This window comes from Poecile atricapillus, chromosome 17 (genome assembly GCF_030490865.1).
Source record: "Poecile atricapillus isolate bPoeAtr1 chromosome 17, bPoeAtr1.hap1, whole genome shotgun sequence".
Classification (NCBI taxonomy): Eukaryota; Metazoa; Chordata; class Aves; order Passeriformes; family Paridae; genus Poecile; species Poecile atricapillus.
In genome coordinates, this window is record NC_081265.1 from 5,934,628 (window position 1) to 5,959,023 (window position 24,396).

General features: G+C 44.3%; 1 protein-coding gene across 1 annotated transcript in view; it reads right to left on the reverse strand.

Annotated features, from left to right (window-relative positions):
- Positions 1-24,396, reverse strand: part of CACNA1G (calcium voltage-gated channel subunit alpha1 G) — a 142,052-nt gene that overhangs the window by 18,323 nt on the left and 99,333 nt on the right. Inside the window, exons 21-29 of the mRNA XM_058852357.1 lie at positions 23,452-23,636; positions 17,115-17,241; positions 14,308-14,433; positions 13,607-13,696; positions 12,828-13,041; positions 10,348-10,398; positions 4,405-4,556; positions 1,556-1,665; positions 392-525 (exon numbers count right to left, since the gene is read on the reverse strand). Coding sequence (XP_058708340.1) covers positions 392-525; positions 1,556-1,665; positions 4,405-4,556; positions 10,348-10,398; positions 12,828-13,041; positions 13,607-13,696; positions 14,308-14,433; positions 17,115-17,241; positions 23,452-23,636 — 1,189 coding nt within the window. The remainder of the gene's footprint in view (positions 1-391; positions 526-1,555; positions 1,666-4,404; positions 4,557-10,347; positions 10,399-12,827; positions 13,042-13,606; positions 13,697-14,307; positions 14,434-17,114; positions 17,242-23,451; positions 23,637-24,396) is intronic.

The window sequence follows — 24,396 nt, forward strand, 5'->3', positions numbered from 1 at the left end:
GGGAATTTAAATTCATTAGATGCTCATCTTTTAAAGCAAATGTACTCAAGCTTGTGTTCTTTAATCCCTGTTAGAGACAACTTTGATTTGACTGGAGCAATTTTCCCAGGTACATCTCTGGGAGTTACTGCCACAGCTACTTCTCCTTAATTTCTAAGCTCCCAGCCTTCGAGCCCTCTTAAGGCAGAAACACATGGTCAGTTGGCTCAGCTTTTTGGCTCCTTGCAACTATTTCCCCCCATTGTTCTTTTATTTGTTTACAGCCTGTTGATGCCAGAACTATGCACATCATGATGGGGATATACCCCAGTACTGTTTCCCAATGCTTAACTCTCTCCTGCTGCTGGCCATGTACCTCAAACACGAGTCAGTTCTGCTTCATCCCTCTCACCTCGAGCGATCCTGAGAACCCTCATGATCCGGATAATGGTGGGGTTAATTGGCAGTGAAGCGTTCACCTCGATCTCTTCCAAAGTGATGCCCATGATAGACAGCAGCACAATTGCCAGATCTAATTGGTTCCATCTGGAGACAATACAAAGTGAAGTTTAACGTCTCCTAAGAAGCTGACAATGAGAAGCAGCTTGTTTCACACGAATTCCAGTCATTTCAGTGCTTTGAGCACTCAAATGAATCTGCAGGATTTTTCTGAGGGTATTATACAAAAGCAGTGATGTTATGAAATCGTAACTAATGAATCTCATTAGAAAACCAGCCAATTCCAAAGATATCCTTGACTGAGGGGAAAGAGGAACAAAAGCTGGGTAGTTTTCTACCCAGAGGCTCCAAACCTCAGGAGAGACACTGTGTTGTCTGTCTGGCCACTTCTAGACATGACTCTTGTGGACCTCAATGTGAGATCTGTCCCGGGCAGAACAGGACCCCGTGGCCAGTCCTTGTAAAAAAGTTGTGTTGGGTGAAGGAAAGACCCCAAGGATTTGTGCCAGTCTGGAGAGAGTGGTAATTCCAGCACAGACACACAAAATGTGGAGACAGGGATGGATCCATCCACTGGATGCTGAAGGGCTCATGCCTGCTTAGTGCCCTGTTCTTGGTATTAACATTGAAGAAAGCAAAAATGGGAGAAAGATCCACTAAGGACATAAAGTTTGTGTTTTTGAGGTAAGAGAGGATAATCTAGATAAAGACATAATGTCATCCACTGCTCCTCATCTGCATAAAAGAGAGGTCCTTTCTTTCTTTCATGTTCAGTGAGGGCTAGATTCTTTCTCTTGACATAATTTTTGTCACTTCAGCAGGTTCTCTTGATTACATGGACAAGCAACTGGTGTGAGAACTGGCTGCCTGGTGGAGATCTGTCCCTCCTTCATCCACTCCCAAGGGCCAAAATGGTTCAATCCCACTCCTTGGCCTGCACAATCTGTCCTCCAGCTTACATCCCAAGCCTCCACCTACCCAGCCTTCAACCAGTCACATCAAAAAGCCTTCACACATATCAGCATGGGCCAGAGCATGGGAATTCAGGACATGGAATGTGGGCAGCTCTCCACAGAGCCTGCTGCTGACCCTGTGGTTGCAGTGGATCTTTTGTTACCTGTCTTGGAAGAAGCGGCGAAACCCGAAGGCAATAAGCTTGAAAACAGATTCCAGGACAAAGATAATGGTGAAGATGTAATTACAAATCTTCAGGGCTTCGTCAAGAACCTGGGATGTGGACACAGGACTGGGGTTAGATGCTTGTTGTGCAGAGGGCCTTTGCTGCCTCCAAACCTGACTCTTGTGTCATCACTTACCCATCACAGTTAAAAGGCTTCAAACACAGACCCTCTCTGATGAAAAGTGTCCCAGGGAAAAGTCCCAGGGATTCATGGAGTGCACTTGCTGCCTGCTGATAAGATCCCAGGAAGGGCTGACACAAGCCCAAGGCACAACTCACCCCCTCAGCAGCAGCACAGCCCCAGCTGGATCACTGGGGTGTGCAGAAAGAGCTGCTGCATTTGCTGGTCTCAGCAGCACAAAACTCTTGTGCTTTTGTCAGAGAGCTGAACTTCATCCCACTTGTTCATTTGTGCAAGTGCTGGCCAAAATGGCTCCTTGGTGACAGCCTGCCATTACTCCTCACCTTGAGCTTTTGGCAAGGAGCACGACAGAGGGATGACATGCCAGGAGCAGCAAGTGCCTTGCATTTTCCTCTGGTGCCCTTCCCTCTGCAGAAGTCAGTCTGGTCTTTAATCCAAGTGCATCCTGGCTGGGACAACTCTTGCAGAATCAGGCATTAAGCTACATCAGAAGTGATTTCATCCCCAAAAGCCTCGCTCATGAAGGAACACTGTGGTAGCAGTATCCTTCATGGCCTCTTAAGTAATGTGCATTGACTTTCTCCCTGCTGGCAAATAGGATGGTAATAACCATGTCCAGGGCAGTGTTAGGGAACAGGGGAGATGTGCCCACAGACCAAACCCAACATTTGCTGATCCCTGAGTGGGAGAAATCACAGCAACAGGAATTAAGTCATGCATTCTGTGCTACAGTTTAGCTTCAAGCATCCATGGACACCAACCACCTCATCTGACGAATAAGCACAAGCCCAGCTGCTGAAGGAAGCCATGGCTCTGAGCAAGTCTCCCTGCTGTACTGCAGGGCACTGGGCTCTGCAGCAAATGAGCATATTTAGCTGGCAGAAGCAGATTTTTCCCAGCAGCTCTTTACTCAAACCATCCCTCTGCACACTGTAGGATTCCTGCCTCTCCAGGAGCTGAAGCATCTCCTTCTGGGGTCTCATCCCCAGGGCATCCTGTATATCCCAAAACCAACCCCTTTCAGCACCAACAAATCACTAGTTTGGATATAAATCTCTCTGGTACATTTAGCCTTCAAATATCTTCAGGATCCCAGCCATCCATCACCCAGACCAGAGAGGTTTCCAGGCCCTGATTCAGCAGGACTCAAGCTTGTGTATGACTCTGACCATGCTGTCATCCCAGCACAGCCCAAGCTTGGACCTGCTACCCAGACACACAGAGGGATAGAGACAAAATGTTATTTTTCTAAAGAAAATAAAAAACAAAAGCCTGCCCAACATTTTTATAATAGAAGAGAAAATGTAGTTGCAAAGTGACTGTGGTAAGACACACTCTAGAGTGACTCCAGCCCTGGCTCCTTCGCCAACAACCTTTTTCATCATCAAATGACTGAAGCATGCAATGAGCCTTCCAGGGTATTTAAAGGTGACCCGGACTCTAAAAAATAAACTGGGCTTGTTGCCTTTCACTTTTGGCTTATGATAGACTGGAGAATATTTCCCCCCACCCCTGTCATTTGCATGTTTTAGTTGTTCGGGGTTTTTTTATATTAAGTATTCAAGTCCTGTCTAATTTTAAAGAATACTTCCTCCTATTGTGTGTTATATTTATTCATTCTGGAAGTAGCTAATAAAAGTAAGTGCAAGTTATGTGGCAAAGGCAGCTGTTTCCATTTCATTCTTATGCACAAAAGACTTGACATCTCAGGACAGGCTGTTTTCATTTTCACAGGATGACTAAGACCCAGGAACTTAAGCACACTAACATATTAAAATGTATTTTAAAGACCAGCATGGAAGTCAATTCCTGTGAAAACCAGGTCCTGTTGGACAGTGGGGTTTTAGAAGAAACTGCAAAAAAACCCCATTTTCCAAATTCTTCTATACTTTTTTCTTTTTCTCTCTTTTTTTTTTTTCCTTGGAGGGGATGTGGTGAGAGGGTGGGTGTGAACCTGAGTAAAATAGAAGATACCAATGATGATCTAATCTAGCAATGCAAGCAAACCTGATTCCAGTCTCATTTTGGTTTCCCAAAAAAAAATCCCTGGATTGAGCTGGGAGCCAGTTGCAGGATGGCTACACTCCACTGGCAAAGGTCTGTCAGAACCTGTCCTGGGGTGGCTTTATGATACTGGTATCCCCAATCGTCTGGTTTATGTTATATATTAAGTTCTGCACCTTTAAGACTGGCTTTGAGAGCAAGAGAGGGGGAAGAAGAAGTGCAGTTTGTGTTAAAGAAAAACATCACTTCCCCAAATCCTGCTCCTGGACTGTGGTGTCTGCAGCACGGACAGACAGCGGGACAGAGCTTCTCTCTGGCTTTTAGTTAGTTTTAGCTAGCTGAGGCAGAGGAGTTCCCTGGACCTTTGTTTTTTCCTTTTCTTGGATCTGTGCAAGCCTGTTCTGGACTGAACACCCAGCCAAACCCCAGGAGCTCACGCCTGTGGCCACCAGGGCCTGGGCCTCGGCACTTTCCAGCGCCGGAGGGACTGATAAGAACCTGAGTGAGCCGAGCTACACCACATGAAAAGGACTTTTGGGGTGTCATAAAGACACCCCAGAACCCCTGGCCTTACCCCTGCCCAACAGCACATCCCAGCTCTGCATGTCCCCCCTGGCCACCCCACCAGCTGTCCCAGTACCTTTGGCTGCTGGTAGTGCTCCATGGCCATGGTGATGACGTTGAGGCCGATGACGCCGGTGATGAACAGATCCAGGTAGTGGCTGGTGCACATCTGGTGGATCAGGAGGCGAAAACGGGAGTAATCCGAGTAGTAGGGCTTACACTGAGCTTCTGCAGCAGGGAGGAGAGCGAGAAGCAAATCAAGGGATTTCTCTGCGTCTTTCTCAAGTCAACGCACCCTCACTCTCCAGCTCCAGGGATGATAAATTCTACACCAATCCCAGCAACATGCTGTCTTTTTTATTTCCTTTTTTTCTTGCTGGCATGTAACCATTTTTAATACACAGCAGGGCTCCTGTCATCTTACATCCATTAAATATCTTCAGTGGGACATGCTCTATACTCAGCCTTGTGGCATCAGGGGTGAGGTGAGCTGGGATTAGTGTCCTGATAAAAAGAATTTTCCTCTGTAGGGAAATTAAAGTTAAATTTAAATTAAAACAAAAATTTTTGTTTCTGCTGACCTTAAAAGTCCCCAAAGCATCTGAAAACCCAATTAATGGTCAGATGCTGTTAGATTTTACTAACAAATGCCTAAAAACATAGGCCATTGAGTTTGTGGTGGTCTTTGAAAGAGTGCAAACATATTATGTCCTTTGCAATAAACTTTAGAGACAACAGAATTCAACACTTTGGCTGTCAGAAAAACGGTCCATAAGAATACCAAGGAAAACTGATCAATGAGCCTTTAGTGATCAGAAAATAATGATCCTCCATTTAGACAAGATTATCAGTGCACAGATTTCACTGCCCAACTCAGTCCCGTGCTCTCTTGCCTCGGGGATGACACATGGATTTTAGACCCCAAATGTTCCTAGAGATAAACTCATTTACTCACCTAATCTCTAATGAGCAAATGCCAAGGCTGAGTATATAATTCAGTACAATTTTCAATGAGGCATTATAATGCAGATTGAAGTGGAAAGGGCTGTCTTGAAGATGTCAGAGTATAATATTACCCTCATAATTAGATGATCAACTGGTTATGAAAATTATTGAGCTGTAAGAATTGTATGGTTGATATTTAGTACTCCAGAGCAAATGTACAGTTTGGTACATTAGTCCAAGAAAAAAAGTTGGGCAAAAATGATGCCAGTAAGCACAGGTTTGGGTTGCCCTGGGGGAAAACTGATTTTAGAAGATTATATTTTGCCTGGAAATAGAGTTCACTTTGTCAATAGCCAATGAAATTGCAATCAAATCCATAGATTTAATGGTTTCATGTGCTCCCTGCTTCATAGCAGGATCCTGAAAAATCAGTTTTGTTTTTTTCCATAGAGACAGACCTTTCCCTTCCAGCCCAGGGACCAAAGGGGAAAAAACACTAAGCAGTGTTATTCTGTAGGGGTTTGGAAGGCCCAAAATTCTGTTTGAGTGTCATCAAATGAAAGGCAGTATTAATATTCACTTTCTGATCTGCAGTGCGCTTTAGGTGATCTGCACTTGAGTATTGATGAAAAGGTCTATAATTTTCATGCTGAATCTATTGAGTGCTTATGAAAAAAAGCAGACTAATACTTGCTGACTCACTCATAAGACTTTGTCAGATATCTCAGAATCTGCATAAATCTCCATAAAGTCAAGATATCTCGATCACATTATGCTAAATTATGAGTAGCAAATTAACTAAAATGTTTGAATACAATTAGGTTAGGAATAGGACCTATTTTTATGAACCAACTTATCAACTTGGAAAGAAACACCATCATAATTGGATCACTTACTTCTTCTACATTTATGTATAATTCACATTCAAAAAAGAAAAATGTCAACTTTTCCTGCAATGGGTTTACTTATGAATAATTACACTGGAATTCAATTTTATTTTCTCAGCTTTGACTGACAGGTAATTCCAAATCCTACAGAATAGCACCAATGCTGTTAGAACAGAGAGAGGATTTAGACAGAGGTTGTAAATGTTCCCTGTGCAGGGCTCCTGCACCTGGATTAGCCAGTCCATGACCTTATAAGCAGGGTTGCTAATTGTTCAGATATTTGCAAAGGCTTTTCCTCTCTTGCACCCCCTCCTCCCAAATAACCTGTTCACCTTTCCCAGCACCCAGGTTTCCACAGCCAAACCTCTCTGGATGCTGCTCTCACGGATGCCCTTGCAGCCTTTGAAAATTCCCAGTGATAAATGTTCCATCCTTCCCCATTAACTTTTTTTAAGAGGGGATTTGGCAAGCCATGCTTACAAATCATGTCTTCACTCACTTCCCCGGTGTCTCCATGCCAGCCATGCATCGTGGTGCCGTAGGGATGCTCCCGTGGGATGACCCCACACACAGGCTAACATGCTGCCTGAGGGCTAGGGGTAAATCCCCACTGTGTCTAGGTGGGCAGGGAACTTTCTGAACAGATAAACCAGTTTTTACTATTGTGAAAATACAGTTTCTTTAATTCAACCCTGCAGAGTTCTGCAGGGAATTTGGGGAATTTGGAGAATTTGAGATCTGGTATAATTCCTCCCTGTGCAAAGCCCGTGCCCCCTATGACACAGTGCCACTTGTAATTATTGCAATAAAGAACTTAACAATACCAACATCTTGGGAAATACAGACATCTGTTAAACTCCAAGTGGTGAACTTCACAACTAACACAACACCACATTACTGTACTGTTACAATACACTGTGTCAAGAACAACAAGAGCTCTGGGTTAGTCTTGGTTATTACTGGAAAGGTTAATGTGGCTTCCAGGCACACATAGCATTAAAGAAAGGAGGAGGAGAGAAAATCAACAAAGAGGAATTGGCAGAATGAGAAAAGATGAGGAAATACAGCAAAAGCCCACTACGAAACATCAGGCTGGTAAACAGGGTGTAAATCAAGCTGCTTCACCAGGGCTGGGGCCAAGACAGAGGGAGAAGTGGGTCAAATCTGGAGATCATTACACAGGATAAACTTGGCTCAGACAATGAGAAATCTCCTCCTAACCCAGCTAGGATGGGGATGTTGTAGCCAGCTGGGAGGTGGCCTAAGCAAGTCCCACCTGCCCCTTTATCCTGGGTGATGGTGGTCCAAGGGGACCCACTGTGCTGGCAAAAGGAGCAGTGCCTGGACCGAGGTGCACTTGGCTTTAGCTCATCATTCTATGGGTTCTCAGCTCAGGTTGTATCCCAAGCTTGAGTACTCAGCTCTTGGCATCAAGCTGAAGGATTATAATTGATCCCCTTGACAAGGGCTGGGAACTCTCCACCATTCTCTGCTGTTTGGTTGGAAAGGAAATGACCATTGCTGTTGCAGGATAAACATTTCCTAATCCCTGTCTGACCTTTCCCAGGTCAGGTGCCCTTGGGGGTCACTGATCCCAGGCTGGGTTTGTATCCCTGTATTGCATTTGATGGCTGTGGGATGTCACCTGTCAAACAACACCCAGCAGAGCAGCACTGGGGTACCCCTGTTTTTACTGGGCAGTGCCACCCCCAGCTCCCAGAGCCTCCCATGGCTCAGCTGGTCCCTGCAGCACAGCAGGGACTGGGACTGGGGCTGCTCTCTTCCCATGAGCTGCATTTTTTTGGGGGGGGAATCAAGATGGGCATGCAGCTCCAAAATATCCCCAAGGAGCATCTGCCTCCAAATACAGCCCTGTCAAGAGAGAAATTGCCACTTTCCCCGAGGTGACTTCAAGCCAGAGGTGCGTGGGCACAGGAAATTGGAATTCACAAGAGTGGGACAATTCCATTACTGTCTCCTTCAGCTTCTTCCTTCTCCTGTAATAAGGGAATTAACTCCTTTGCAGGTTTGAGTATCTGGAGGACAGCAGCAAAGCAGTAAGCAGTGAGCCCATGACGCAGCTGGATTTACAAAACGTATTAAGAATATTATTAGGTTAAAAAGTAGTTTGCACTGAAGGAACTTGTTTTATTTAAACACAGAGTTTTACTTGGCTTTTATTGTACTGAATGGATTTATTAAAAAAAAAAAAGTGAAATGGAAAATGATAAATTATTTCCACTGTTAAGATTCCAGTTGTGATAGAATGTAGACTTGGAGGAAAAAAAAAGAAAATTATAAAATTATAAAATATCTCACTAAGCACCAGGCAGCAGTGCGTGTGCACACACACACACACACACACACACACACACACACACACACACAATTCCATCTTGTCTTCACAGAAAGAGAGAAGAAGCCCTCTGAAAGTGCAGAGATGTGGACAAGCTTTGGGTCACAACTCCAGATTCCTCACTGAACCACAGGAGGTTCATCTACTGCACCCGAGGACTGATTCCTTAAATTCCCAACAGTCAGGTTCAGAAATAAAACCTTTCTATTTCCTCATGTTGGTGCCTGAAGAGCAGCATGGCACATTCACTACCACTGTATCCAAAGAAAAGACAACAAAAGGAAACACAAAGCACAGACCTGACAATTGTACACATTTTAAGAGCTAAGACTTTCTGAGCCTGCACAGGATAACGGAGAGGTTTGGACTGAGTTCAGTGCCTTAAAAATAACATAAAATAAGATAGCCTTAATACATCTCTGTAGGACCAAGAGAGGAGTCACAATCAAGCAAAAAGAAGAAAAAATAACCAGTTCACCCAAGCCAGTGAGAGCCCCTCCCTCACTCTGTCCCCGTTTCACAGGAGAGGCCAGGAGGCCCAGCAAGAGCAGCAAGAAACACAGCAAAGAAATATAAATATCAGGAATGGCAATGGGAAGGAGATTCAGGATTTATTAAAGCATGTTGTGATAACTGCCAACAAGGCCTTAGAAATACAAGGTAGAACCTCTTTCTCCTTGAGTTATCTCTGCAGTGAAAGGCTATTTTTATTTAATCAGAGATCCATGCAATCTAAGAGAGATGGATGGAGCCCTGCTCCCATCTCAAGCAGTGGGAGCCTGTGCACAGGTGAGAGTTTTAATGGCACAATTTTCGTGGTGTATTATTTTTGTCGAAAATTACAGCTATATTTGTTTCTATGTTGGTGCCTCTTTAAATATTCAGGCTAATATTCTTAAGTTATGAATTAAACAAAATGCTTGCCAGATCAAAGCTTCTCCTAAAAATAAAAAGAGCAAGGGAAGGATTTGCAGCCCTGAGAATCATCCTGAGAAGGGGGCTGGGAAAGAGAGGTGTGAGCAAGCTGTGGGTCAAAAGGGACAGCTCAGACCCCATTAGTGTTGATCCAGCTGCTCTCCACCAGGACCTGGAAAGGCTTTGAGGTGGTATCTTTATTTGTTTTAATTTACAAGATGCTTCATGGATTGAGCAACTCCTAATCAACACACAGAATTTATATGCTGGGCAGCACAATGAGTAAATCCCATGTCCACAGTGAGGGCTGGTGTGGGGTTGAGCTCCCTATTGAAGCAGAGGCTCTGTCCTATACTGAATTTTACCCTGCTGAAAAAAACACTCCTTGGAGCACTGCGGGAAGCAATAAGCAAGGGCTAAAGAAATATTGAAATATCTTCCCTAAGCTTTCCAAAGACACACACCTGCAAATTTTTCAGACTCCTACGCTGGTGATTAGAAAGCTAAAGTCAACAGTAGAGGACCCATTTCACAGTCCAATCATTATTTTCGTTAGGAAAAAAAAACAAAAACCTGAAAGAACTGAAAAATAGGAGGGGGGAAAAAAAAATAAACAAACCCATGAAAAATCTGACAGTGTCTTAACAAAAACCAGAGGGGGTTAAAAAAAAAAAAAAAAAAAAAAAAAAGACTGAGTAACATAAGATGATCGAGGAGTAAATTAAGGGTTTGCAAGTGTCAGTGTTGAGGCAGGTCTGCAGACCTGCAGCTCAGGATGAGATGCGTGTGCCATGGAGGAAGCAAACGAGCTTTGCACCACACACATGGTTTAGTGGGATGCCTCAGGCGCGGTGGCCAGCCGTTAGTGACACAGCACTGCCATTCAGAGGGACGAGACGTGCCGGCTTCCCAGTACCTTGCACTGCACTGGCTGAGCTCTCCATTAATACATCATCCAGCATTAGATCTAAAAGAACGAAATGGCGTTAATCACCCGGCAGGACACACGGCAAGACTCCCCAGCCCCGTCGGAGGTTCCTGTGGCTCTCGGGCTCTCCGCGGTCTCCACCAGGAGCGTTTCCTTGTGGGATCCTCGTGGAGGGTGGGCTCAGGCATAAGTGAAAAAGGAAGGGCTCTTGTGCTTCTCCCTTGGGCACAGGTGGAAGCCCAAGACATCCCCAAGAACCCCCTCAGTCGACGATGAAGAAGACACTGCTGAAGGACAATCTGGGGCACTTCCTGCTGGGACAGCAACACCTCACAGTGACCACTCCTGCACCTGCCCACATCTCAGACCTCACACGCTTCCAGCCACTACCAACACGCTACCTGAGTGGATAAATGCATGGGTCACTGGAAAATGACCATGCCACCAGTCACATTTCAATGGCAGTCTGTAGCTGACATCCCTAAGCTGGTCTGGGCTTCTGGGATCACTCAGGAAACCCAGCTGAAAGGAATCCCTTTGTGCCTTTGTGCCCCTGTGCAGTTGCTGGCACAATTCCAGCCCCAGTCTTGGTTTCATGTGCAGGTTCCCACTGTGCAGAACAAAGTTCAGCAATGACATCTGTTGCCTCTGAGGGCAAAGCTGGACACGGTCAATTAAAATCAATGTTTTGCTGAGCACAGACTGGAAAAACTGTTCTGAAGTGATTTGGAGGACTTCATACTTTGCTCTTTAAAGGTTTTTATGGCAATTGAATACTCAGCAATATTTGATCCTCAGTAAAATAGCTGTTTATTGCCTCTTTAATTAGGCATTTCATAGCACTGAATGAATAACTATCTCCAAGGATGGTTTGTGATTCCTTCCCGCTGGGAAATTGCCCAGACTTACATCTTTTCTTCATCTAGTTCCTCTAGCATTATAAATAAAATAATTAATAATAAAAACATCTATTTTTCTTGTACAGAAATGTCTGCATTCCAAAATTGGAACTTTAAATAGCGATTGTTCTATCCAGCCTTTAAAATCCTTTTCTAACTCATCAGCTTGAAGCTGTGCTTGGGAGCTTGGACTAAGCAAAAGAGCTTTCTAGGCATTTTCTTGAGGGGAAAAAAAAAAACCCCAAAGAAATCAGCAACAAAAAAAGGTCTTTCCATCTGTATCCCACTTAACTGAGAACAGTCTAATGTGTCCTCCAGTGCTCTTGCAGGAAGTCTCCTACTTTAGTGTGGCCAGTGAGGGAACCAGGTTCTTGGCATAAACCCAAGTTTGGTGGCCAGGGGCTGGTGTGACACATCCTGGTGGTTACAAAACCTGTGAAGCTCATGGGACTGAAGGATGTGACCAAAAGAAATGGTTGGGAAGTGCTGAAGTGAGAGAGGCAGCACTGTGGTAATGTTCTGTGATTCCTGTAACAGCTATTAAACACCTCTTAGGCTACTAAATAATAAAACAGACTTAATACCACCAGTTTTGGGAACAAGCACCTGATAAGATAGCCTCTTAAACAATCCTGAAGTCTGTCAAAAATAGAGAAGTGAAAGAGGGCAGGGAGAGAGCAGGAGGTGGACTGACCAGGGAGAGAAAGTGCAGGGCCATGGACAGGAAGGGCTACGGAGAAAGTTCAGTCAGAAGAGAGAGCATGCAAGAAGAAGAGCACCTCCAACTTATTTCTGACTTATTCAACTACATTAAAAGACACTAAGAGACAAATGTCAGGTTGGAGACTTGGAGTGGGGTCTTTCCTTGTTCACCTGAAGAGCCTCCTCCAGGCAGGGCTGCACTCCTGCACATCTAGTCGAGCGTTGTGTTCAATTTGCACCAGCACTGTTTTGTTTAGTTAGTTACTCTCCTTGCTGGTTGGTTGTTTTGGTTTTTTTTCTTCTAATCTGTATTTCTCAAGCAAATGCATTGATATGTTTCTCTGTGGAGTTTTAAAGCATTACTAGAATGAGATGGTTCCATTATTTTATTACATTCTTGAATAGCAGTGGTGCTACTGTGCCAATAAATAAACCTGCTTGATAAATGGGACAGGTAACATCACTGTGACATTACAAGACTGTAATAAACCAAATAGTGAATCAAGTTATCAGCTGCTGTGCTCATGACTGAGATTTATGATGCCATCCAGCACTAGTGATCTTTGCAGTTGTCACTATTTGTGTAACACTGAGCTCTGCTATCCAAGAAGCTCCAGGCCTGATTATTATTATTATTATTTAATTTCAATAACCCCCAATGGAAAGGTCATTGCAAATCATGCAGCCATTAAAAAGGCTTCCTTGGCTCCTTGTTCAGCCTAAGATGACACTATTTCCTTCATGCAAATTTTATAGCTGGACATGCTTTTGGGAGAAGAATTATCAGCAGACACGAGGCAGGGAGGGAAGGAGGGGATTGTGTGGAAGGTCAAGCAGGACTCAGAAAGATGTGGAAAGACTACCGACCAGCCATCTGTTTCTCCTTACTCCTTCTCTTTTTCTCCAGCCGGCGGAGCCTCTTCTCCTCCCGCCTCTTGGCTTCTTCCTCCTCCTGGTGCTGCCGACACTTGTGGAAATTCTCCACCACCACTCCCACAAACATATTGAGGACGAAGAAGGCCACAATCAGCAAGAAGGAAATGAAGTAGAGTAGCATCCATGGATTGTAGTTCATGACTGGCTGCAAAGTGGAGGAAGGCAAATTTCAACTGAGCCTCAAAAGGAAGAATGGGGACAAACTGATACAGCTGTGCCATCCACAGGACTCACAGCCCTGTCAGACAGCTCAGGTTGCTCTGCTCTTCCTGAAAATTAGAGTTTTCTGAGACATTTTAACTGAATGCTCCTAAAATGTGTGTTGAGGACAGAAGCACCACCTCTCTTCTGTGAAGAGGACAGCAGCATCCTTTGCAGCTACTGTAAGTGCCTCCCTGCAAACCTCTACCTACACAAAGCACTTCTTTTCTCCTGAAATGACCAAACTGCTTAAAAAGTCAAACCATTCTTCGATAGGTACACTTCTCCTAACAAGAGTTACACCAGTCATCTTGCAAAATCTGTAGGGAAAATGTTGAGTACAAATCCAGACTTTTCACCAAACTCATAACATCCCACAATCTGGATTAAATGCCACCCTGAATCCTAATCCCATCACCCCATCTGAGTGTGGTAGCCCACAGTACTTGGCAAAACAAGAGCTAAAATGTGTGAGAAGTGATTTGTTAGAGCTCTGCTGCAGCCTGTACCTGCTGGTCGACTCCCACAGCATCCAAGCCATCGTACATGATATCCACCCACCCATCCTTGGAGGCCAGGACAAAGAGAGACATCAGGGCCTAGAAACACATGGGAAAAAAGTTAGGCACGGTGGCACTAAACCTCTTTTACTTGTAACATCTTACTCCTCTTTGCCCTTTCCTGCCTGAGGAATGTCATTACCTGTCTGATAATGGGATACTTTGATGACCAAGATTTCTCTTGGCAGTGAAATCTATCAATGCCAATGCCAGCTTCAGCAATGAGCAGTAATTTGGAAACCACAGTGCTGAAGACAAAAGCGGCTTCATTTCCACCCTTCGGGACTCTACTGCTCCCAACTAATTAATTCTTACCACACTGCTAAAAAAAGGCTGAGTTGCAGAGATGGCTGAAAATGTCCAGCTCTATTAGACAAGCCTTTCTGCAAGATATATTTGGTTTGTTATGTAGCAGTGAAGCAATTAAGTGCTCCACGAAGCCACATGTGCTTGTTCTGTTCCAAAAAGAAGTGTATGCCTGCTTGGAAACACTGCCTTTGGGATTTACAGAGACAGAAGGCTGTGTATGTGAACTGAATATTTACTGTGGCTGGCAGTGCCCTGTAAGAAAATCCCATGGGATAATAAGCCACAGATTTTAAGTCAAGGAGGTAAAGGAGCAAAGAAGCAGATTACCGTTCTATTAATACCTGTCCGAGATTATCAAAATTATACTTGTGCCGGACCCATTTGTAGCTTGCTTCTGTACAATCCGATTTATTTGTGATGTTTCTGGTGTCCTCCCCCTGGCAGACAAAAAACTTGCCTTTGAAAAGCTGCAAAACACGCAAAGAAGAGAGGAAGTGTCAGGGCTCAGTCTCCAGGATTTCTACACAGGTGGTGATGGGCATTTTTCCGGGGTTCTCTGCCCAGCCCACGCCAACCAGAGCTGCTGAGGGAACTGACCTCATTCATGCAGTTTATTAAGAGTGAGCAGCCTGTATAATATGCACCTAATGAGCAAATGCATGATTTCACATCGTTTAGGACACCCACCTCATGCATTAAGCTGTCTGGTTCAGTGATTTGAGACTCGCCTAAAGGCCTTTGCTCCTGAGTTGCCAGCTCGAGTGTAGCCCCAGCCAATAGCCCAGAGCAGCAAATGGCTTCTTAGCACATGGGGAACAACTCTGGTGACTCTCAGCCCAGTTAACAACAAATGAAGTGTAACGGGGGCCCTCTGTCAGCAGAGAAAAGGTGGCAGCGAAGAGGCCCGGTGATGGACTGATGTCTGCTCATGGAGGTGACAAGGGGACACTCGAGAGGGAAGACAAGCCCCTGGGGGTGATGTTTGTGTTGAATCACGACTGCTGTCAGTCCTGCCCTGTTCTCTGATCCTGGGTGCTCTGCCCCTGCTGCCTGCAGTCTGCAGGGTCACTGAAAATATTCCCTGTGCACAGCTGAGGGAGCCAAGCTCAGCCAGTGCTGGGTACCTGATCCTGAGCTTATTTCCTTTGGTTTAAGCTTGGGGAGATGCAATTCCTGGAGAGTCAGCTCCTGATTTATACCTGCATGAGGAACGTGTTTAATTCTAGACCTGGTGCTTCCCACACATGGAACAGAAAGTGGCAGGAGATGATTACTGCTTCAGACAGGGTGATTGATGCTAGCAGGATGGATGGTATCAAAGCCCAGGAGACAGCCAACAAATCTACTTTTATTTGCTGACAGGAGCTATTGACATTACTGTTGGGAAGGAGGGGGCAAATGGCAGCCTGCTCTCCAGGCTCCTTAAAACACCACCTGGGTATACTGAGAAGAGACACTGATGGAGTTTGATCTGTTGTTCTAGACAAATAACAGTGGAAATAATAGTGAACAAGATAAACCCACACATTACTCCTTGTGTTTCCTTCAGAAATCAACAGAGGGAAGATGGTCTCTAGGCATGCAAAGTTAATCACTGCACGATGCAATCATAGAATTTTTGGATGCAGGAAGTATTCCCTGAAATTTCCATGGAGAAACACTATCTGTGGTAAGGCAGACTGGGGAGATATAGTCTTCACAGAGAAAAGTTTTAATTAAGCAGGAAGGCAAATAACTGGTTTTAGTATATTGTCTGTAAATATAACTTCTCCAGCAGCTGGACTGTAATGCCACTCAGGTGGGAGCAGAAACAGAGCTATTGACAGGGTGTGGAAATACAAAGCCAAATTTGCAAAAACACTGATCCCTGTCAGTACTTCACATTTTGGCACTTCTGAAAGGAAAAGCTCCAGTGTTTCCAACTGGACTTGCTTTATCCACCTGTTTCTTGTATCTTATCATTGACAATTCACACATGGGCAGCTCTACAACCAAAACAGTTTTACTAAGAGGACATGCTGTTAGAAACTTTGATGTCTGGACTTTAATAGCATTAGAAACGGCTAGTTTGATCCCCAGCTTATATTTAAATGGAAAAACTACCTGTAACTTTGAGATACCATCTTTTTATAGAAAATAGCTCTGGCCTCATCTTACAGCTAATTAGACATAAATATTAACTGAGAATTTTGCATCCCGAATATAGGATCAGTCTTGCTTGTATCACTGAATTACATCAATAGTCATGACAATTTAACATAAAGCTGCAAGTCACCAGGGAAAGCATCACAACTAGCAGGGATGAAATTCAAAGAGCATCCTGCAAGTTTTGTTGTCTGGCATAAATTTTCTCATGTCTGAGTGTTAGATTGTTTTATGGGATATGCTTAGTTTCATGAATCTGTTTAATATAATGTATGGATGCTGTTATGCTGTAATGCTAAACCAGTCTAGCTGCTGAGGTGGTTATGGATGGCATGATTTTCTTCCCTGTTTATTTTCAATGCTGTATTTATTATTTAAGCAGTATGTTAGTGTAAAATATTATATAGGACACCTTTCCAAAACACAGCCAAATGGAGTTGCTTTCCAAAAGACAGCTATGACAGATCAGATAAACTTTAGAAACAAGTGTTATATCAGAATATTTATATGAAGCAATCTCCTCTTCCCAGGTAATGAGAAACCAATTGCATTGGAAACTGTCACTTTTCCCCTAGGTTCCTGCACTCCTGGGACTGAGGATATTGCCAGCAGAGCTGGCAGGAAACAGACTCAGAAATCTTTGTTTCTGCAAGCTCTCAGTTACACAAACTGTCAGAATCTGAATGAATCTCCAGTTCAAGGTCTCTGTGGAGTTTAAAAGCCAATTATTTCAGCTTCGAGTTTCTATTTCCCCATCAGTTTGTAACTAAAAAAAAAAGGTGGAGGGGAGATCATAGAATAACAGAATGGGTTGGATTGAAAGGGACCTTTATAGGTTACCCAGTCCAACTCCCTGCAGTGAGCACAGACACCCCATCCATTCTGACATCAGTTTGAGCTCAGAAAGGCTTACACCGTGCCATGCACACAGATACCCTGACCTGGGGCAATCTGGGGCTTGTTACACTTTTGGGGTAAGTGCTGAGGCTTACAGAGGACTCACCTGAACTCCCAAGATCCCAAAGATTATGAAAAAGGCACAGCAGATGACCACAATGTTCCCAATGGGTTTCAAGGATGACATGAGAGTCTCCACCACCAGCTTCAGTCCTTGGGCTCGACTAATGACTCTGTAGGGGAAAGTAATTACAAAAGTTCTTAGTCCTGTTCCTGCCCAGGTCTGCCTCCTATCAAGATAGAATATATGAAGAACATAGCATCAGAAAATTTTTTAGAATGACAAGTTACTCAAAAATCATGATGGAAAAAGCACTTCTGGAAGACTGACCTGTAAAGTCACAGAGGTCTTGGAGGGAAGGATCTCTGCCTAATTTATACAGCTTTGCATAAATAAAGACGAGGAGAAAACATATGAGGAGCCAAGCCAGAAAATTCAGCTGTTTTGCTTGGGCCATCCACAGACATAGACTTTCATGCCTGTAGCCTGTCTAGGACTACAAAGAGAAGGCTTCCCACTGTCACATCCTACACAGATTTATGCAAGACATTTGATTTGTCTCAGTGCATGAAATGGAGCTGCCACTCTTACACATCTCCCTGCACATCTGCAGCAATTACAGAATCACAGAATGGTTTGGGTTGGAAGGGACATTTAAATGTCATCTAATCCAACCCCCTGCAATGAGCAGGGACACCTCCTACTAGTTCAGGTTGCCCAGTAGCCCCTGATATTTTTACAGAGATGGGACATCTATCACCTCTCTGGGCAACCTGTGCCATTGTTTTCACCACTCTCATCTTAAAAAAATAATCTGTTGTGTACTTATAGTGCTGCTGTGTACAGAGACCTGAGTTACCCCCTCAGACCATCACAATTTCTGCTTTATACCCACTGTACAGCCTCAGCTCTAAAACACTGCTGTCTTCCAGGTGAATCTTCACTGGCAGCACCAGAAGCATTTAACCTAATTTCTGTAGCTCCTCTCTGGTATCACACGGAATTTCATAACACAAGATTAGATCACATCAAAAAGTTGAAGAAGAATAATGTGGACTTCATGACTGAAGAAATAAAAAAGCAAAAAAAAAGCAGAAACTGTACTATACTCTCAAGGTTAATGTTGCAAAGAAAGGACAAGTCTTGTGTGATTTAGAGAAGCCATCTCCCCATGCTGGGAAAGATGAACGAGATATTCAGCCTCACTGACCTGAAGGTGGGGACCAAGAAAGGCATTTGAAGAGGTTACATGCCTCCTTCCTCTTGAACTGCCAGCTGGAATGAAGCATTTCACCACCTCTGTAAATCAGTTTGTACTGATGCCATAGAAACTGCTTTCATGAGTCAGGAGCAGTTAAATGCTGTGAAAGTCAGAGGAGGGAAGTGCCTGTGTGTTTCTGGGTGCTGCTGGTGACCCCTTTGAACACTTGGCTCTCAAATGTGCCACAAACTTCTCTACATTCCAGTTTCTACCTCGGTCTCTCTTTCAGCGTGGGAGTCCTCTCACCAGGTCACCCATTCCTCCCTAAGTCTGGCTCCACCACCTGAAGCACTGTTGGAGTTTTGCTGCCTGGACAGAGCCCAAATTCCCCTCCAGTTCCTCTCCTGGGCATGGTGCTCTCAGCAGAGATCCCCATGGACACATTCACACTGATCATGTGTGGCCTCACCTGAGACCACAGCCAGCCTGCACCATCCCTCTCCTCCCCAGGACCTGCAAGTTGAGTGACCTGCAGTGCTCAATGCATGGCCAGCATCTCTTACCAGAACTGCTGGGTTTAAACCGTATCCTGAAAAGCTAACACTTATTTCCTTTTTTTTTTTCTGGTTAAATATTTACTCAAAATGTCAAGGGTAACTCATCAGTTAGCACTTTCAGAAAGAAACAGATGGTGGTATTTTTATCCACTCTCTTACCAGTGAAACACAAAGAGCAGATGATGATATTCCTCACACTGGGCAGATCTGCCAGGTGGCTGCTGTGGCTCCCTGTTTCAGACACCTCGGTTTTCCTGACACTCAGATCTGGATATTTTAGGGAAGAAGCTGGAGGGTGAGATGGCTGAAGGAGCAGAAGGCTGCACACCCCATGAGCAGTGTGGGGACTGCCAAAGCTGCCCAGAGGGATTAGCCCAGCCTGGAGACCTTGCTGTTGCTGCCATGGGGCTGAGAACTGAGCCCAGCCCAGCAAAGAGGGGCTGAGGAGCAGCTCAGTGTGCCCAACTCAATGAGCTGGGTAATGCAGCCTAACAGGCCATGTCTGAGTGCACAGAGTGAGCCATGGGCTGGGCAGGCTGAGGCTGAACATCTCCTCCAGCTCCTCAGATGGACTAAAGACCTCCACAACCCTCCCATCCCTTCCAGAGTCCTGGGTGAAACACAACACTTGCCAAACTACAGGTGGGAAACCGAGGGACGGGAGGAGTGCAAGCCACGTTCTCAGAGGTAAGAGGGCAACTCAATTCCAATTATTTCAATGTAAATTAGGTCCTTTGGTGCCTTTAGGGATCCTGACTTTAGGGAGAGTGGACTTCTGTCCACTGTCATGCAGGATGGAACCAAAGCCATGTCTTCTAAACTGAAGGTCTATGGTCTGAACTACTGGAGCATCCTTAAATTTTGGGGAACAAGGAAGGAATTTAGTCTCCAGAGTTTAAAGTTGATAATTTTCTCCAACATTTATTAAGAAATGTTGTTCTAGAAATAATAAAGTGATTTCCCCCGTGAGGTACTATTTTGTATTCAGCTGAGAGGGAAAACAAGAGGTTACTTGTCTGAAATGTCATGTGCATGTTGAAGAAAAAAGGACTGGAAAACAGTAGCATTTGTCTGCTTTAAGTGTTTTGATCAACCAGGGAATTCCTCAAATTGGAATGCATTAGAATAATTAGAATTATGGTAAAAGCTGACACCAGTTTAGCTCCATGCCAGTGCTGTTTTCAGCACTACAGGGAGAAAAGACTTTGGAAAGGTTTTGAAATATAATAGTTCTTACTAATGGAAACCTTCAGACCTTGGAGCTGCCTCAGACTAAGGACCTGATCCAACACTGAGGCAAGTCTGTGTGAAGATTCCTGATATTCTCCTAAGGGTCTGACAATTCTCTAAGTGTCAGTGAAATTCTCAGCTTTTCCAGGTTATTAGTACCACCCCCAATATGTCAAAATACGGCATCCCCACACCTCATCAGTACTGCCAAGGTCCTGCTGCTATCAGGCCTGTAAAATCTGATTATCTGACCCACACCCCTGCAGTTTATGGCTGAAGGATGTGGCTGATTTGGAGCCCTGCAGTTGTGCAAGAAGAGGAGACCTGACAAAGTCCCATTCAGCACAATTCTAGTCTGCATTAGGCATATGACAAACAGGAAAAATTGAAATAAGACATTCTTTCTTCTTTATGAATAAATGTTAATCCCTATAATTCCCCCTGGTTCTTCTGGTCTGAGGATTCCCAGTGCTGTTGAACCCCTGGTGTGAGATGCTCCAAACCACTGCCAACATCATCCTAGTTGGATCCATTATTAACATTAAGCCTTCCTGAGGAGGGCTCTCAGAAGAAGTAGCAGAACTTAGATGAAGCAACAGATCAACATTAATAAAGACCTTCCTCCACAGATTAAAAGAAAATTAGCAAAGATGATAATATGACAGATAGAAGAGAGTTATGAAATTACTATTAGACCATGATAGTATAAAAGTGAATAATTTATCTGTGTGCTTTAGAAGTGTAAGCCTGAGCTCTGTAGGGAGTAAAGCAGCCAGGAAGTCCACCCACATTAAATCTGAATACATTTTTAATTTTGATTTCTCTTGTATCTTAAACTATAACACTTGATCCCAACGACAGCAGGTAGAATGCATTAGGAAGGAATATTATTGTATAAGCAATGCCTTTACTGGCTGAAACATCAGAGGGTCATGGAAACATCTTTAAATGTCATTCCTCTGTGAATTTGCTTTTGGAATTCTGGTCATAAAGCTGGGATTGAATCTTCATGGAATCAGTTTGGAGGCTGATAATAAAATGTGCAATTAAAACCCTGAGATTGGCATACAGTTTTTTTTTAATGACTAGACAGAAATGTGTGGGGTTTTGTGTGCTGCATAAAGCAATGGGGTGGTTTCCACAGGAGAAAATCAGAGACAGAATGAGGGAGATCTTTTGCAAGAATCCCCTTTCCAGGTCATCCAGTGGGAAAACCAACACAGAGATGATGAGGGTTGTCTCTACCCTTGAGCTGAGTGTGACACACACAGTGGTGTGAATGGAGCATTTGTTTTGGTCTCTACCTTACACCTCCCCAAAGAAGAAAAACTGGCTCAGCCTGCACAAGAGACTTCACCCAGCCACGGTAAAGAAGCCACAGAGTGCAAAGACCTCAGGTGACTTGTCCCAGCTGTCACCCCACGCTGGTGCAGCGCCACATCCCAGGCTGTGCAGTGAGGATGTGATCCCTGAGCCACACACGGAGCCCCTGGCAAAGGCAGATGTGGGCAGATGTGGGCAGATGTGGGCAGATGTGGGCAGATGTGGGCAGAGCTGCTCAGGGCAGCCCAGATGTGCAGCACCCAGGCAGATGGGCAGAGATTTATGACTCATTGAAAAGCCCCCAGTTTGATGGCTGCTTTTTCATTTCCTACAAATCTAATAATGGGAGGACAGAACTGATTCTGAACATATTTAGGGAATGGGTTTGTTGCTGTCTTTTTTTACGTTTCCTTTGTAGTAGAAAGCAGCATTTTGACTGTAAACACACACTCTCATGAGAAAATGAATCAAATACCAACAGAATTGCAATAGCAATGAAGAGCCCAGTCCCACACATGCTTCAGATGGCAGGTATTCCTTCAGCCTGCAGCTACTGAGTGGATTATTCCCCATAACTGCAGATTATTCATGCACATAAGTGACTACAGAGGAAGGCTCCAGTTAATAAAGGACCAAGTCCTGGCCAGACAGCCCTACAGATGTACAAAGAAGAATACAGGCTTTGACCAGGTCAGACAGGTGACTCCAGCAGAGATCAGCATAACCCAAATGTCTCTCTTTAAATCTGATTTAACCATGGAACATCAAAAGAGAAACTTGCGTTCCATGGTTCAGAGAAAAGAAATCAATCCTTCTTTTATTCTGAGCCATCTAGATTATTTTATATGTTTTCTTAACAAGGGTCAAAAATCAGCAGAAACAGAGAATCAGAGCAAATCTACCCATCAACAACTGGGCAGATACTACCCCAGAAACTGCAGCTGACATGAGATACCAGGGGACACACAAAGAGAGAAGAGCCTGAATTGGAGTCACATAGGAATACAATCTACTTACATGGTGAGGAAGCTGAACTACCCCAATGGTATCTGTCCAGATAAAAATGATTAAAAGCAGCTCACATCCTAAAACTCACCAGGCACAACACACAAATACAGACCAATTGAACAAAATGTCCTTTATAGCCGTTGAGAATACTTGAAAGATATGTATAGGCATGGCCATTGTTATAAACTTATTATTCACGCAGGAGTAGTAAAACAACATCTTCTATCAGAAGCAGGGTCCTATTTTTCTGTTCTGAAAGAGAAAAATCCTGATTCAAAGCAAACCTTTTTATGGAGGAAGCAGCAGTAAGATATGACAGGCACACAAAGATGCTTTGAGCAGGAAGGTTTATTAGCTGCAGCATAACAGGAGCAGCAACAATGGTATTAAAGAGGAACTGCATTTAGCATGAAGAGAAACCCTCATGCCTTAGGGTACAGGTCACAAACAGATGCCTGTTTAGAAGAGGTTGGTCCTTGGGCAGGTTCTTATCAGAGTGGTGCCTGTCCCTGGAGCACGGGATGCTGCCTACGGGCAGAGTTGAGGGGCCAACTTAGTAGAACAATTTTTTTCATCTTGTCTGGGTCATTTTCAAAGTAAATGTCTCTCTAAAATTAATGGGGAGCTGGGGAAAAAAATCTTTGCATTCTAGGTTAAGCAACAGTTGAGTCTCTTAAAAATGATCTACCACCTGCTACTAATTTCCTCCTTTGTTATGAAAGCCATTGACTGCCTGAAGGGGGAGAAGAAGCTGTTAAGCTGCACTTTACACAGAGCAAATGAGAACACAAATAGCAGGGGATGTGTGTTTTAATGGGCAAAAGAGGCATTGATCAGTTTCCTATTCCACTTGGGGCCAGTCCCAAAACACAGCAAGGGCGCAGAGCTCTGGAAGTTGAGCAGGACCTGCGGACTGTCATTGTCTGCAGAGCTGCAGGAGGCTGGGATGACACTGGGGACAGAATCTGTGCCCTTGTCTCACCTGCCCCTTCCCTTGCACAAATGCTCAGCACTTTGGCACACACGTGCTCCATCCCTTGGGTCTTGCCCTGCCTCTGCTTACCTCAAGGGCCGCAGAGTCCTCAGCAGCCTCAGAACCCGCAGCATCCCCAGGATTTTTGTGCCGCTGTCCGACACCATCGAGACCAGGATGTCGATGACGGAGATGAGCACCAGCACCCCATCCAGCACATTCCAGCTGCTCTTCAAGTAGGCTTTGTCCCCAAAACACAAGCCTAGTGCCACCACCTGCCCAGACACCAAGTTGCAAGAAATTATGACTGTAGGATCCAAAGTGTTTGTTGCAGTTAGCAACCTGCTGGGAATGTGTTATTTACAGACACTAGTCTGTGAGTCTGCTTACTTCCCAGTACAGAAGCCTAATTAGACAAAACAGCAGCGTTCTATTGATAGAGTTATGAAAATATCGCTGCAGAAACATCCCAGGTTGTCCCTTACAGCTGATGTACTTTTAATGCAGATAAATCTACTTGCACAAAACTGTTCCTAACATTTTTAGCTCTGGCATAAAAAAAAAATTCGATTGTATCTTATTCCTATAGACTGCAGGAGAGAAGGTTCAGAGTGGCTGATCCAAGCAATCATGTACAAGCTTTGCAAATAAAGAAACTAGAAAAATTTTCCAAAGAAAGAACAATTGTTCAGTGAGATGATTATGAATTACACAAGAGAGATTCACAGCCATGGGTCTCTGAGCCTCCTGCCTCAAATCCAGCAAAGGATTTTCCTCAGGAAAGCACACAGCAGCTTAGGTTGTTGAGGTCAACTGGTTGTTGAAGAAAATGGGACTTACATGCATGGTTGAAGTTAAGCATGTACTCAAGACCTTTGCTGAATAGGGCAGGATTGCTGAATTCAAGGATCCCGTTGCTCCTATAATGGTGTAAATCAAGAGCAACTTGAGTGAAATTGTTCTGATGTAAAATGTGCTTGCTTGGAATAAGGCATGTGGTGGGCATCTCAGTAAGATTCAGAAGAGAAAAATTTA